This window comes from Brassica rapa, chromosome A03, assembly GCF_000309985.2.
Source record: "Brassica rapa cultivar Chiifu-401-42 chromosome A03, CAAS_Brap_v3.01, whole genome shotgun sequence".
Taxonomy (NCBI): Eukaryota; Viridiplantae; Streptophyta; class Magnoliopsida; order Brassicales; family Brassicaceae; genus Brassica; species Brassica rapa.
Genome location: NC_024797.2, coordinates 11066791 through 11081856, shown reverse-complemented (window position 1 = coordinate 11081856; position 15066 = coordinate 11066791). Strand labels below are relative to the sequence as shown.

General features: G+C 36.5%; 3 protein-coding genes across 3 annotated transcripts; all 3 read right to left on the bottom strand.

The window, feature by feature from the left end:
* Window positions 1–569: 569 nt before the first annotated feature.
* Window positions 570–2236, bottom strand: LOC103858102 (UDP-glycosyltransferase 74F2-like). The gene is made up of 2 exons (XM_033286687.1): window positions 1562–2236; window positions 570–1464 (listed from the first exon to the last, which is right to left on the bottom strand). The coding sequence occupies exons 1-2, from the start codon at window positions 2183–2185 to the stop codon at window positions 739–741; spliced, it is 1350 nt and encodes a 449-aa protein (XP_033142578.1). The 5' UTR covers window positions 2186–2236; the 3' UTR covers window positions 570–738.
* Window positions 2237–4747: 2511 nt separating this feature from the next.
* LOC103858098 (UDP-glycosyltransferase 74F2) lies at window positions 4748–7964 on the bottom strand. Its single transcript, XM_009135388.3, has 2 exons — window positions 5789–7964; window positions 4748–5688 (listed from the first exon to the last, which is right to left on the bottom strand). Exons 1-2 carry the CDS (start codon window positions 6404–6406, stop codon window positions 4963–4965), a joined length of 1344 nt encoding a protein of 447 aa, XP_009133636.1. The 5' UTR covers window positions 6407–7964; the 3' UTR covers window positions 4748–4962.
* A 271-nt stretch (window positions 7965–8235) lies between these two features.
* On the bottom strand, window positions 8236–11957 carry LOC103860063 (formin-like protein 2). The gene is made up of 4 exons (XM_009137673.3): window positions 9856–11957; window positions 9581–9780; window positions 9258–9511; window positions 8236–9181 (listed from the first exon to the last, which is right to left on the bottom strand). Exons 1-4 carry the CDS (start codon window positions 11328–11330, stop codon window positions 8366–8368), a joined length of 2745 nt encoding a protein of 914 aa, XP_009135921.2. The 5' UTR covers window positions 11331–11957; the 3' UTR covers window positions 8236–8365.
* Window positions 11958–15066: the final 3109 nt, after the last annotated feature.

Below are 15066 nucleotides of genomic sequence, written 5' to 3'. Positions count from 1 at the left end.
TCTGGATGAGTTCATATCCTCTCGTCCTCACCAATACTCAAGCTAGTCTTTGCCAACACTGGAATTTTATTTTCAATCTATCAACCCACTTAGATCTATCAAGTCACTTTCCCCTCATCTTCTGATCTGCATGCTTTTGGTATCTCAGTCATCGTTCTTGCGATCGGTCCATTGACGCATAGCCACCATGGGAACTCCAAAGGTCAATGCCTCCATAGTTGAGTTCCAGCCACAATAAGTCAAGAAACAACCAATGGCTTTGTTTGATAGAACTTCAAGCTGGGATTGTTTCAGAATAATAATCTTGGCTCTTTCAAATAATCTGTAGATGATGATTCAGACGCAAACTTAATGGCAGGGTTGTAACAGAATTAACAAATCAGGTGGAAGGCAAGAATATATAAATCTCTGGTTGCTAGAAATCCTACATGTCAAATGCCAGAAGAAGATGGCCATTCATGGTGATGCAAGAGAACTAGGATCAATATCTGCCTATTGAGCCTAGTTCCTGTTCGTTGTTACTGAAATGCCAAAATAGTTAAATCGAAAAATGGATAGTACTGAAGAGGGATGATAAACACATGAAAGCAGCAAATCTATTAAAACAAAGACAATATGGTAGAAAACATTGTAATATTGGGAAGTAACCAAATGAAGAATCAACATAAAATTGCACTGAACGAAAGACTGACACAATAAGACATTATAGAAGAGATATTTGCTGCTTCATCTGATAACTTATTTGCTCTGGACCTTTGATACAAATGTGTCAATGTTAACATCTGTAGAGCCTCCTTCACTGAGTGACTTGACAGCCAAGTCTCTCCATTTCTTCGCATTCTCCTTCATCTCTCCGCTCTTCTCTCCTTCCATCACTTCCTTAATGCTAAACTCAATCTCCCCTCTCTTCGCAATCCCACTCTCATTGTCTATCTTCACACAGACTCCAGCCTTCCACACATCTTGTATGTACTTTGCGTTCATAGGTTGATCGGTCCACTGAGGCATAGCCACCATGGGTACTCCAAAAGTTAATGCCTCCATAGTTGAGTTCCAGCCACAGTGAGTCAAGAAACAACAGATGGCTTTGTTTGATAGAACTTCAAGCTGAGGACTCCATTTCAAGACCAAACCCTTGTCTTTACCCACTGTCTCAAGAAACCCTGATGGCAGTTTTGCCTCCTCTGAACCTCTGACAACCCACAAGAAGTTGAAGTTGCTTACTGCTGAAGCAAGCTCCTCCATCTGCGCATTGTTCAGCTCAGCCAAGCTACCAAATGCTACATACACCACCGACCCTTGTGGCCTTGTGTCCAGCCAGCTAGTGCAGAAGGCAGCATCTTTTGAATCAAAGATATTCAAATCGTAGGCCGTGTCTGATTTGATCGTTTGGTCTAAGTACATCGATGGAATAGTCGGACCAATTGTCAATACATGACAAACGTTTGACAACAACTCTTTCTCCTGTAACGGAAAAGACTAATTAGGACAAATACATAGTAATTAGGACATAAACAAGAAAACGACATGGTTGAGAAAGTTGTAAGAAGAGAGATCTAACATGAGGCTCCAGCTCTTGGAAGGTATTAACGAGTATGAAATCAGCTTTTTCAAAGTTTGTAAACTGTTGGAGCACCATCTCAAAGTAAGCAGGATAAGATCCAGAAACAGACAAAAAAGAAGGCAAATCTTGGAGCTCAAGAAAAGGCAAGTCTACAACGGGAAGCTTCAAGATTCCATCGTTTATGTAAGAAAGATAGTAAACGAAGTTAACAGCACATGACTGCGTAAAGAAAGGGGTAGCAGCTAAACCAAACTCTCGGGCAACGTCGAGTGCCCATGGCATGAAAGCATCATAGACAATACAAGTGATGGGGTTATCACTTGTCTGGTGTTTGCGGATGATGTCTGCTATGGTTCTGGAGCCGAAGGTTTTGAAGTTTTGGAGGTAGTCATGGATGGAGCCAGATGGGTCGAAGCCGTGATCGTCATCGCCGTCGGAGATGGTGGCTATGGAGACTGGACCAGATGGGTCAGGTTTGATGGAGTTGAAGATGAAAGTGGTGAGAGTGAGAGTGGTTTTGAGGCCTTTAGAGATGAGTCGTTTACAGAATTGGCGGATTGGTGTGATGTGTCCTTGGGTTGGATATGGCACTGCCAATACATGTCCCCTCTTCTTCTCCATCTCTTTCTCAAAATGTTTTGCTTAAACCAAAGTGAATATGCCTTAGGAGATAACGCGAATATTTATAGGCAGGTTTGTCAGGTTCTTCCTTTTGATAAGAACGTTGTAATCAGAACAAGAGATAGTTTCGTTTTTTTCTTTACTTTTTAATTAATAATGAGAATAAGAAGAGAAAATCAATTTGCTTTTCTTCCACAAGAAAAGGAAATGTGCAAATAAAAATGATTTTATTCTGCATTTGCATATATGTTCAGTGTTTTAAAAAAGAAATATATAAAATCATATCATTTACTATGCTAAGCAATGTTTTTTTTGATAATTACAAAGACACATGACATGAGGAATGCAAATGGAATGAGAATGTTTAGGCATGGATGTTCGGGTAGTCGTTCAGGTTTGGATAGGGTATTTTGAATTTTGGTTCTAACTTATATTACATCTTAGATCACATTCTAATAAATTTGTAAGTATAGGTTGAATTTTGATATATCACATTGGTTTCAGTTCTAATTTGTTCTAAAACTCATAAATTAACCCTATATCATTAGATTTAAGTTATATTAGATCGGTTCTGACCATTGTAAAATCTAAAATTTAAAGGTAAAATATAAGAAATATATACTTATTTATATAGAATTGGGTAGTTAAGATATTTATTTAAATTTTAAATACTTATTTTTAGATATCATACCAAAATAAATATGAAATTGAATATTTGAAATACATATTTATGTTTCAAATATTTGTATTGCATATTAGTTTGTACATTGAGATCGGTTTCTTTTGATATTATTTTGAGTTTTTTCTGATTATTGGTTCGGGTTTGATTAATGGCACTTCAGGTTCGCTATGTTTTGTTACATCTTACAAAACACATTAAGGTATTTTTTACATTTCAGATGGGTTCTAATGAGTTTTTATGAGTTGGATTTCGGGGTTATAGATTTTATGTCCGTACCTAGTTGTCTTCAACGTCTATATGTGAAAAATATATTATTATTTTTAACTAAATGTGAAAATTATTTATTTAAATTTAATATCGCATAAAGTCGATTTCGTTGTCGTTGTATTGTTATTTTTGGAGAAGTAAGATCCTTAACGAGATGGAAAAATTAAGAGACAAAGCCGAAATGGAGTATATAATTAAGAAGTGAAAAGATTCTATACGGTTCTATAGTTACAAGACATCGACAACAAGAAAAGTACTTGTTTATTTAATGTCTTCTTATGTTGTTCTTCACTAATATCTGATATTCATTATTATATTGAAGACCAAAGTAACCGTTATAACGACATTGCATAGTTGTCCAATAAGTGGTGGGGCTTATTGGATTAGGTTTTTAAAAGAATTCTGGATTTTAGCAAATCTTACCTTATGGGTTTAGTATTTATAAAACTTTTAACAAATCTATAGTTATTGAACTTATTATCGGTATAAATCTCATTAAATCCCCAAACCATGGGTATTCGGTTCTCGGTTCGGTTCCAGTTTGATTCTAGAGATTTAGGATCTGTTAGAGTATCTAAGAAGCTCGGTTTGGTTGTAGTAAAATTGAGAACCGGCTTATATCCGAGGTAATTTCAAATTCCATTTGGTTCAATTCCGGTTGTTCGGTTAGGTTAAAAAGTAAAAAAAAATCAGGAATTTTGGATTAAATATCATATTTTTTGGATTTTCAGCTAAAAATTAATATAATTCAGATAATTTAATAGTAATTCAATTTTTTTGAGTATTTCGACTTATAAATAATATTTAAAATTATATGATTATTTTAAATCTAAATAAAGTTAATATTTCTAAATATATTAATTGTATTATGGAAATTTGGGTATCCATTCGATTCGTTTTCGATTCGGTTCCAATTCGTTTCTGTTTTTTTTGTTCTAGAAATAAAGGATCAACTAGTATAATTGAAAAGATCCAAGCCCGAGCCGAACATTGTTTTCTCGGTTTGGTTTGATTCTTTAGTTTTGTGATTAATGTGTCTAGGACTAAAATTTTTTTTGTTAAAAATTGGGATTTCATTATAAAAAATTATTCGGGATTTTCTAAAAAAAAACTATTTGTTTTCAAAATTCATTAGAGGAAATACCACCTAATGAGATGTTATTTCACAAAAATAAAATAAAAGATTTCGTCCTCTTCGTTTTTATCTTTTGCCATAAAGTATGAATGCGACTAGCTGTAGCTATATTACCCTTTGTTATCCCATCACACTGCCGCCACCACCACAGGTTTCCGTCATCCCCGACCACCGTCTTTTCTCACTAGTCAGAGATGTTTTATCCATGTCGGTTCTTGGACCCATCGCTAGAGATACTCATACACCTGACATGGTTCTGTTCTTTCAAAAATATTTTGTTTACTTATGTAGAGATGATCTGATTTCGTTGACGTATATTCCACTTGAAGCTTGAGAGCTGTGGACGTGTCAAAGGGAAGACATGAGTGTTCACTAACGCGTCATGTCATATGTTGCAATTTTGTTCAGTATGATGATGAGCCTACTAGGATGATTAAAGCTTATGTTTAGTCATAATAGAAAGGTTTCTCGTTTCCAGATTTTTTATGCTTAATTAATAAAAAATTTAAAGTTTATTTATTTCTTTTTTTGTCATCAACCAAAAACAATAGACTCTACAAACCAAACTGGTAATTCTACATCTATATGAACAATGAAAGATGTTTGCTTCCTAACACGTCGCACCAAATTCAAAGGTGGAGCAGTTTGAGTCAATTAACACTGCAGGAAATCTTTGCTACTTCATGTGATAACTTATTTGCTCTGAACCTTTGATACAAATGTGTCAATGTTAATATCTGTAGAGCCTCCTTCACTGAGTGACTTGACAGCCAAGTCTCTCCATTTCTTCGCATTCTCCTTCATCTCCTTGCTCTTCTCTCCCTCCATCACTTCCTTAATGCTAAACTCAATCTCCTCTCTCTTGGCAATCCTGCTCTCATTGTCTATCTTCACACGAACTCCAGCCTTCCACACATCTTGTATGTACTTTGCATCCATAGGTTGATCGATCCATTGAGGCATAGCTACCATGGGAACCCCAATGGCTAATGCCTCCAGAGTTGAATTCCAGCCACAATGAGTCAAAAAACAACCGATGGCTTTGTTTGACAGAACTTCAAGCTGAGGACTCCATTTCAAGACCAAGCTCTTGTCTTTATCCAGTGTCTCAAGAAATCCTGATGGCAGTTTTTCCTCTTCTGAATCTCTGACAACCCACAGGAAGCTGAATTTGCTTACTGCTGAAGCAAGTTCCTCCATCTGCACATTGTTAAGCTTAGCAATGCTCCCAAATGCTACATACACCACTGACCCTTGTGGCCTTGTGTTCAGCCAGCTAGTGCAGAAGGCAGCGTCTTTCAAATCAAAGATATTCAGATCATAATTTGTGTCTGAAATGATCCTTTGGTCTAAGTACATCGATGGAACAGTTGGACCAATTGTCAACACATGACAAACGTTTGACAACAACTCCTGCTCCTGTAAAGAAAAATAGACTAGTTATGACATTAAACATAGTTATTAGGACATGAACAACAAAACAACATGGCTGAGAAAGTTTTAAGAAAAGAGGTCTAACATGAAGCTCCAACTCTTGGAAGGTATTAACGAGTACGAAATCAGCCTTTTGAAAGTTTGTAAACTGTTGGAGCACCATCTCCAAGTAAGCAGGGTAAGATTCAGGAGCAGATAAAAAAGAAGGCAAATCTTGATGCTCAAGAAAATGAAACTCCTCAATGGGAAGGTTCAGGCTTTCATTGCTTATGTAAGAAAGATAGTAAACATAGTTAACAGCACAAGACTGCGTAAAGAAAGGAGCCGCAGCTATACCAAACTCTCGGGCAACGTTGAATGCCCATGGCAAGAAAGAATCATAGACGATACAAGTGATGGGGTTATCACTTGTTTCGTGTTTGCGGATGATGTCTGTAATGGTTTTAGAGCCAAAGGTTTTGAAGCTTTGGACATAGTCTTGGATGGATCCAGACGAGTCGAAACCCTGGTCGTAGCCATCGGAGATGGTGGCTATGGAGACTGGACCAGATGGGTCAGGTTTGATGGAGTTGAAGATGAAAGTGGTAAGAGCAAGAGTGGTTTGGAGACCTTTAGAGTTGAGTCGTTTACAGAATTGGTGGATTGGTGTGATATGTCCTTGCGCTGGATATGGCACTGCCAATACATGTCCTCTTTTCTCCATCTCTCTCAAAATGTTTTGCTTCAACCGAATGAATATGCCTTAGGAGATATTGTGGATGTTTATAGATTTTTGAAGTTCTTGATTAGATAAGAGCATTGTGATCAGAACAAGAGATAGCTTTTTAAAAACAAAAATGGGAATAAGAAGAAAATCAATCTGTGTTCTTTTACAATAAGAGGAAATGTGTGAATAAAAAGATTTTAGAGAAGATTTTATTCTGCGTTTGCTTATATGTTCAGTGTATTTTTTATAAAGGAAATAAGACCATAATATTTACTATGTTAAACAATGTGTTCTTTCTCAATAGAAGGAAATGTGTGAATAAAATGATTTTAGAGAAGATTTTATTCTGCATTTGCTGTATTTTTATAAAGAAAATAAGATCATCATATTTTACTATGTTAAACAAAGTTTTTGGTTAATTAATTACAAATACACGACACAATTAGAGTGTCAAAATGAGTTATAATTCATGAAGTATTTCAGCTCAGCTCGATTTTTTTATGAATATGAGGTTTATTTAATAAATGAGTTTAATGATTGAGTTTAATGATAGAGTTTAAACAAGACTACGAGTTATTTTTTCTCATAAAAAACACAAACTAACTCATGAGCAAGAAAGCTAGGTTACATCTGCCGAGGTTTTGTTTGTTGTGCTGATGTAAAGAAGAACTGTACCATGCAGACATCAAAATTTCCAGATACGTACACCGCAAGAAAGTTAGTAATTTAGATAAAGATGATTGAGGTACGATTACATTAGAGATTATTACCATTGTTTCCACAGATAAAAGCCATATTTGTTCTTTAGCTGGCCATTTACGTACTCTTCGGTTTTCCTCCATGGCATTGTTCATGTACCCGTCAAGACAAGCAACAGACTCATGGCCCATTCGCAAAACTATATTTTTCCGCCATCTTTTAGCCAATTAAGTTTCTGAAACTGGACTTTTAAGTCAAGCCTGTGTATTAAAATTTATATTGGCCCATTTGTTAAGTTTTGTTTGACTGATGTAACCTAAAAGGGATATAAATTCAAGTGAAGCAGAGACAATCTCTTTGGACGTGTTTCAAAAAAAAAAAAGACAATCTCTTTGGATAAAGTTTTTATTATATAGTTTACACCACCTTGATCACAAGATCCTTGTGTCAGCCAAAAAAATAACTTCAAAAAGCCTTGTATATGTACAGAATTTCCAACGCAATTGCAAATTGTTCACATGGTTCTTGTTTCAGCCAACAAAACGACTTTTAAAAGGTGACTATTTTCTTTAGGCTAACTGTTTTTCTCAATCATTTCAATTGTGAACGGTGACTCTCAATTTGATGGGAAAGAAAGTTTGCAAAGGTGTTTGATCCATGTGGGAAGCTTTTGAAAAATGCCTATTTCACAAGGTCCATTTGTTAGCCAATAAAAAGGTGACTGATTACTCTCTTTAATCTATTGTAACTTTTACTTACCAAAAATCCAAGGATGACTAACCGCAACATACGATTCAATCGCTCATCAACCTTAGCAATCAAAGACGCACCTCTAATTGCTTTTGAACCATCACAATACACCTTCCACTCACCAAAAGAATCTAAGAGCCAATCTTGGTTTGTTAAACACTACACCACATCCAAAACTCAAGAACCTCCTCCCATGCACATTGTTCTTTTTTGACCAAGAACTACCTAATGTCTAACCATTGATAAACACGTTCCTTAACCTTCTCCACCGAATCACTTGGCAAGAAATGATTCAATCAATAAATACATATCCACGTGATATAATTCAATATAGGAGTGGCACGTCCAGAGCTCGATAACAACTTGCACAGAACTACTTCCAAAATCTAATAAATTTCATATAAATTCTCACCTATCAATATAGATATGTTCATAAATAATAAATACATGTAACTAACATGTGTTCTCGAGTAAGGATTAAATCAAACCAAAACACTTAAATAATACTTAACCAATCGTTATCACTTGGAACGAGTCATCATCATGACTCAGCTCTGCGTGGTTAATGTTAACCACCGGAAACAGCGGTGTAACGGTCTGGTTCGACGGTGAAGGTCGTGATCCATACACTGTCCTCTCGTTTACACGACCAACTTCTTTACAAACTTGATCAAGAATCGTCAAGAAGTCTCTGACCACGGTGAAAATGCGGAAAGGATGAGATTCTAAGTTCCCATGGAAATACTCTGTCACTTCTTTAACCATCTTCATGACATTGATTCCATGAGATTGTATCTCTGTGATCACTTTCTCACCTTTGTCCAAAAACGAGTTCATTGACTCCAAGAATCTCTCTACACCAGTTTCTTGCTTTAGCTCCATGATCACTTCCTTGACTTTTGTTATTCCGCTGGAGATTTCAGCTATCTCCTTGCTGAGGGAAGTTGAATCCATCGCAGCTGCTTTCTTAACGTTTATCAACTGAGAACTGAGACCTGAGACTACTTGCAACCCAAGTTTCTTTAACTCTATCTCGTCTTGGAATGCTGATTGCTCTGCTATATCATCATCTCCTATAGGGCTTTGAATGGGAGTAGAAGACACTCTAGCTCCTTCTGATTTAATGATCTCTTGAACCACAAAGTGTAATAAGGTGGTTTTGCCATCAGCGCCTTTGATATCTACCAGTTTCAAGAGTGTGTCAAGCTTGAAAGCATGTGCATCACCTCTATTAGTCCCTATATTCATCCGGTTCCCGGTCTTGAGAACCGCTTCTAGAAGCTTCAAGAACATCCTAGTGTTCTTTAACTCACCGCAAGCAATCTGAAAAGTATGTGATCAAATGCATATGAATGTTCTGATTTTTTTATTAGCACAATGAGAAGAGTAGAGGCTTTACCTCTAGTGTGTGGAAGGATCTTTTAAGGTACTCGGTTTCTGAATCGAAGTTGACTATGTAAAGCATTGCATCAATCCTCTTGAAGGCCAAAGGAATGTTGAGCAATGCTCTGAGGAACTTCTCTGCAGGTCCAATCTTGGATGTAGTAGATTCATCATCGTCTTTAAGCTCCTTGAGCTTGTCCTCTTCTTCTTTAGTAGGTGCCATCTTAAGCAGGCATTCAAGTAGCTCTGGTCCAAGCATATCAGCGTTTCCTGGAAAAATGTAAACTCTTCAGACCAACTTGTGCATATGTAATAACAGATTGTGTAATAATAATTCACCTTCTACAAGCGCTTCGCATACTTCATCAGCAGTTACATTAAGAGCTCTAAGCAAGATTTCAATGTTGTGTGACTTTCTTGGATCAAGAAACTGATTCTCTTGATTAGCAGATTGAACAACACCTGCGTTTCCGACATCTCTTGCTCTTGAACTTGGATCATTCGCTCTAAACAATGTCTCAATCATCTCTTCATTCACTCTGCGACAGACCAAACAATCATTTAGAAGGGAAATGAATTGTTTACTAGAACATCGAGTTCGTTATTGATCTTACTGAAAAGAGTTTGATTTGATTTGGTCCCACACCATAACACGGCTCGAGCTTGCTCTGACTTTGTCCCAGTGTAAAGCTTTCAACTTCGGTTTCAAAGTCTCTTCTTTCTTATCTGGGTCAGAAGGAGGCGAGGGAGACGTGGCGGCCGGAACCTCAGAGAATTGCGGCGGAGGAGGAGGTGGTGGAGGTGGTGGTGGTGGTCTAGCTGGACCGGTTTTCTTCAAAACGCTGCCGTTTGAGCTGGTTTCACTGTGCAGCGAGAGAGGACTAAGCGACGTAGGTTTCAAACTCGTCGCCGGAGAATCATTAAACGACGTCGGAGAACACGAGTTGGAGTCGTTGACACTCTGAACAACACCAGAATCCTCCACGACACGTGGTGGGCTCTGTTTACGGCCCGAGGATCCTCTCGGAGAAAAAAACTCGTCGTCGTCTCCGTCAAAGTCTTGTCTCTTAGGGAATAAATGTTCAGGGCTTAGGTAAGTGGGAGAGAAAGCTGGAAGCTTTGGTAACGGAGGAAGAGGACGGAGCTCCGGGGAGCCTGGCCTTTGGTTACGTGAGTAAGAAGAAGAGGAAGAGGAAGAAGCTGGAACTGGTGGTAACTCCAAGACGCCGGCGACGTTGCGGGAGACCGGAGACTTCTGTGGAGCAAAGCCTTCGCTACGGGAGTTAACTAAAGTGCCTAAGTAGAGAAAATCAGAGGAAGTGTTGGAGGAAGTGTGCTTGTGTGGTTGTTTGTGTTTTCGAGCGCCGTCGGAAGGAGAGGCGTTGAAGAGCTGGAGAGAGTCTGATCTCGTGGACTTGGTGTTGTACGCGGGGAGGCGGCGGCGGCGGCGGGTGCGGCGGAGGTAGAGGATGAGCACGACGAGTAGAGAGAGGAGAACAGAGGAGGATACTACGGAGACGGTTATCGAGACGAGTTTAGCGACGTGGTGGTTGTTGGTGTGAGGTTTGGATGAGTTGTGAGGTGGGAAGAAGAGAGAAGAGATGTTGGCGGGAAAAGTAGGGATTGAGGCTGGTGGAGGAGGAGGTGGTGAGGGATGGACGGCGTTGGAGGGGAAAAAGGGGTTCGAGTGCGGCGCAGGAGGAGGTGGAGGGGGTGTGACGGAGGAGAAGAGGTGTTTATCCTGCGGTGGAGGCGCCGCCGCTGGATGTTTCTTGTGGTGGTGGTGTTTGTCTGGAGAAGGTGACGGAGGTTTGGAAGATAACGGTGGTGGAGCGGCGGTGACGATGGGGTAAAAGGGTTGATGGAGTAAGTGGCGAGAGTTGAGACGTTGATCGCCGGAGGAGTATGAGGAGAAGATGAAGAAAACGATCACAGCGAAACGGAGTAAGAAGGGTATTTTAGACATTTTGTTAAACTCTGGTTCTTTCTTGGGCTTGATGTTTGTTGTGGCATTCAAAAACTGACACTGAAGAAGCGTTTTGGTCTGGTCTGGTCTGGTCGATGAAGAGAGAGAAGTTGGAGGGAACATTAAGTAGGTGTCACAATTCCTTAAATAAGTTTAGGTGTTCGTATTAGATTTGATTGCGAAATGGTAGCTCGTGTGTTTTATTTCCCCTTATTTATTTCCACGTTCCTTTATGTATGTAAAATCGAATAATAAATTTTGTTCAGAACACAAATTAAATGAGATGATGTAGATCGAGTTTCAGATAATAATGATTGCTGTAATAATGCATCTTTCCCAACGATATTTCTTCAACTAGAAATTATTATTTTTAATCAGGTTTTTAGCGATTAATTAGGAACCTTTTTGCTGTTAATTATCACCTACTAGCTACTAGTAGTAAGATTTAAAGATTTAGTTTGTGACTTGTTCACTACCACAGTTAGTTAAACAACTATAGTTTCTTCTTCTTGTTATCTACTTTGAATTTACTTTGTTATAGCGAAATAATGGAAATAATAATAATGGCTCATGAAAATTTTCGACTGTACCAAATAGCAAAGTCAACATTTTCGTCTTATACAACCACATTGAGTCCGTAATAAATAAACCGAATTTATTGAATCAAAGACAAATAAATCGATGGTTTCAATAGTAGTAAAAAGTCTGCATGGTAAAATGCTATCTACTCCTTTCAGAATAATTTATATTTAAAAAAAAAATTATTTTTAAAAGATCCATATATATTTAAATTTTTGAATATATGAAATAATGATAAATTGTAAATTTCAAAAATATTAATTGTATTTATTGAATTTTAATTGGTTAAAAATCATAAGAAATAACAAAACACGGAAAACAATACATTTTTTGTTAAAATTTTACGTATTTTTAATAAGTGTGAAAATTCTACAATATATATTATTTCGAAATGGAAAAAATATTATTTATCCAAAAAATGCTATCTTTTCAAATATATATATGTGTATATATTAGTATTATATGTTAAAAAATATTATTTTTCTTACCAAATGATAGCGTAAATTTTATTCTATATATTTTCTACAATCTGAAACTATATTAGTAAACAATCTTGAAAGGAAAAATATTTTTCTTGAACACCATTTTTTTTTATATTTACCATTTGCATTCCTTGTAATTTGCAAAGCTGTTTTTTTTTTGTGTTATGTATATTTCTTCAACTTCCTCTTTTTAGAGATTGTTTTCATCATTTACCCTATCTCACAAAAAGATAATTAGTTCACCAATTTTTTTCCTTCTCTTTCAACATTCAAAAATTATGAGCAAATTAAATATTTATTTTCATCTTTAAGTTTAAATAACTGAAGATAGATTTCAAACCAATCATTCCTAGAATCTTTTTGAAAATATTTCAATATTATTTACAATAAGCCATTGAACCTATCTCTTTAATCTACTTGTAACATATTAATCCATGTAAGTTTGCAAAACTAGCCGATAAATCATGAAACAAAACTCAAACTAATTCTGACATCAAAACATTAGTGATCAGTAAGCAGTATTTAAAATCATAATAATACGAAAATCAAATCCTTGACCTTACCAACTGATAAAAAAACCTGGAACCAATCTAAATGTTACCTTTACATTATTTCAATTCTTTAAAGAAAAATAGAGACATTCTTTTGCCAAAGATGTATGACATATTATAGTACTCTAATAAAGAGGTTCTTAAATTGACATTAGCAAGTGAAGTCTAGTTATGTAACGAACTGTAATTAAGCAACACTACATTACATTGCATCCCACTTCGAAGTAAATTAACTATTGCTCTAATTAATCTTTATTCAACACAATTCAATGTCACACAACCGCCGTTACACATTTGAGATAATGTAAAAACGGACAATGGGTTTGTGTGGTCGGCTGTACTAAACTTATAGAATAATTATCCAAACTTCTCATTTTACAAATGATCTAAAACAGTACGTCCACAAAAAGCTGTGGTCGAATATACCATATAACAGAATAACAACCTGGTCCGTATAAAATAAACATGAAAAGAATGTGATCGTAAAAGAACAACAACATGTCTTTGTTTACTAGTTGTTCTGAAAATCACCTATGTTTGTTTATTTGCGGCTGGACCATTGTAGCCAGGTTAATAAAGTTTTACAATATTAACCTAAATCTCTTTATTTTATACTCTATAACTATTTAGTATTTATACATCTTTTTTAAAACATTTTATACAACCACCATTACACTACTTGTCCAAGAGAACCAAAAGCGACGACATAGAACAAACTGAGTACATAAAGAGCTTACAGAGGAAGACGCCGAAGGTTTGACTGTAAACACGTGATTCACGCAAAATCCAGGAGGTCGGCTGAGTCAGCTACTTTTGTTTCTAATCGACACGTGTCAGTCTTCTTCTCGATTTGATTATTCTCTTCTTTACCGGCTATCGCCTGTTTCGGTATATCAAGGATAAAAACCCCACACTACACAATGCTATTTAATCAAAGATGTTACTCTTTCAGCTATGATGCACCAAATCATACAACCAAACTGTACTAATGGAATATGAATGATCTCTATCATTATTTATTGTTGATTCCAAATGTGATTTTACTTCGGCATCATTTCAAAAGTGTGTTTTCAGTATTCTTAAATAAAACTTTGGAGAGAAAAAAACTATGATTTATAACTTAAAATTGTAGGTGGACAACGAAATAATATAAAGTATTAACATCTTTGAATCTTGTAACTATAAGGAAAATAAAAAGAGGTTCCCTTATTATTTTACAATAACTGAAAGTGAGTGTTGACCCAAAAAAAAAAAAACTGAAAGCGAGTGAGATTATAGTAACTATAAGTTACATTACCTCTGCAAACATATGTCAAAGGTAAATTAGAATGGGAAGAACTAAGGTTACACTACACGGCTGTGCAGAGATCCAGAGTTGGCTCCAACGACATGGTTTGTATCCTTTCATGCTACCATGCTCATACCTTGAATGAGTTCAATTGATTATTTACAGAACTGTGATTTCTGTGTGGATGACCTCTTTGAAGCATACAACCTAGATCTCCTGCTTACAGACATGAGCTGTATGAGGCCATGTCTTTGGATAAAAGTTAATGTTTTGGAAGTGGTGAACTGTGCTATGCATATATGTTAGTGTAGAATCACATATTGTAAGTTTGCAACTCTTCAAACCAAGAATTTATACTTTTCAAAAAAAAAAATCAAGAATTTATGATTGGGTTACAGCTGGAGCATTAAGTGAAAGTTCAAAACATAGCAAGATTCTGTCAAGTATCTAGCTTGGGTTCTCTCAGTCAAGTTACTTTTGATCTGGCTAGATCGTTTTTGTTTATGTTTATTCCTAGTCACCAAAACTTTTATGATGAGTGGAGTCTCGCAGGTGGATGGTTCATATCATACATCAAAGTGGCATGCTGCTTGCTTGGCTAGTCTCTCAAGACACATGCACAACTACTTGAGAAGAATAAGTAAAGATGGTTTTTCGTGTTTTTCTACATGTAAGAGTAAGCAATCATTGATGCTCAACTGCTAAAGCGGTAAGGACATTAACGCCTTCAACCATCACTAATTGGAAGTTGACCTCACGGCTGGTAAAGCTGATTGAAAATTATCTTCTGATATATATATATATATATATATAAAAGGTATAGGGTTCTTACTTCAACAAGTTCTTTTGCACACAAGTACACAACTACATCTAGTTTTAGTTTGATTATCTTCTGTAATGTTTTTTTCTGGCTTGTAGCTTAACTTCTATTAACATTGCGCGTCTCTCTGATTTGCAGC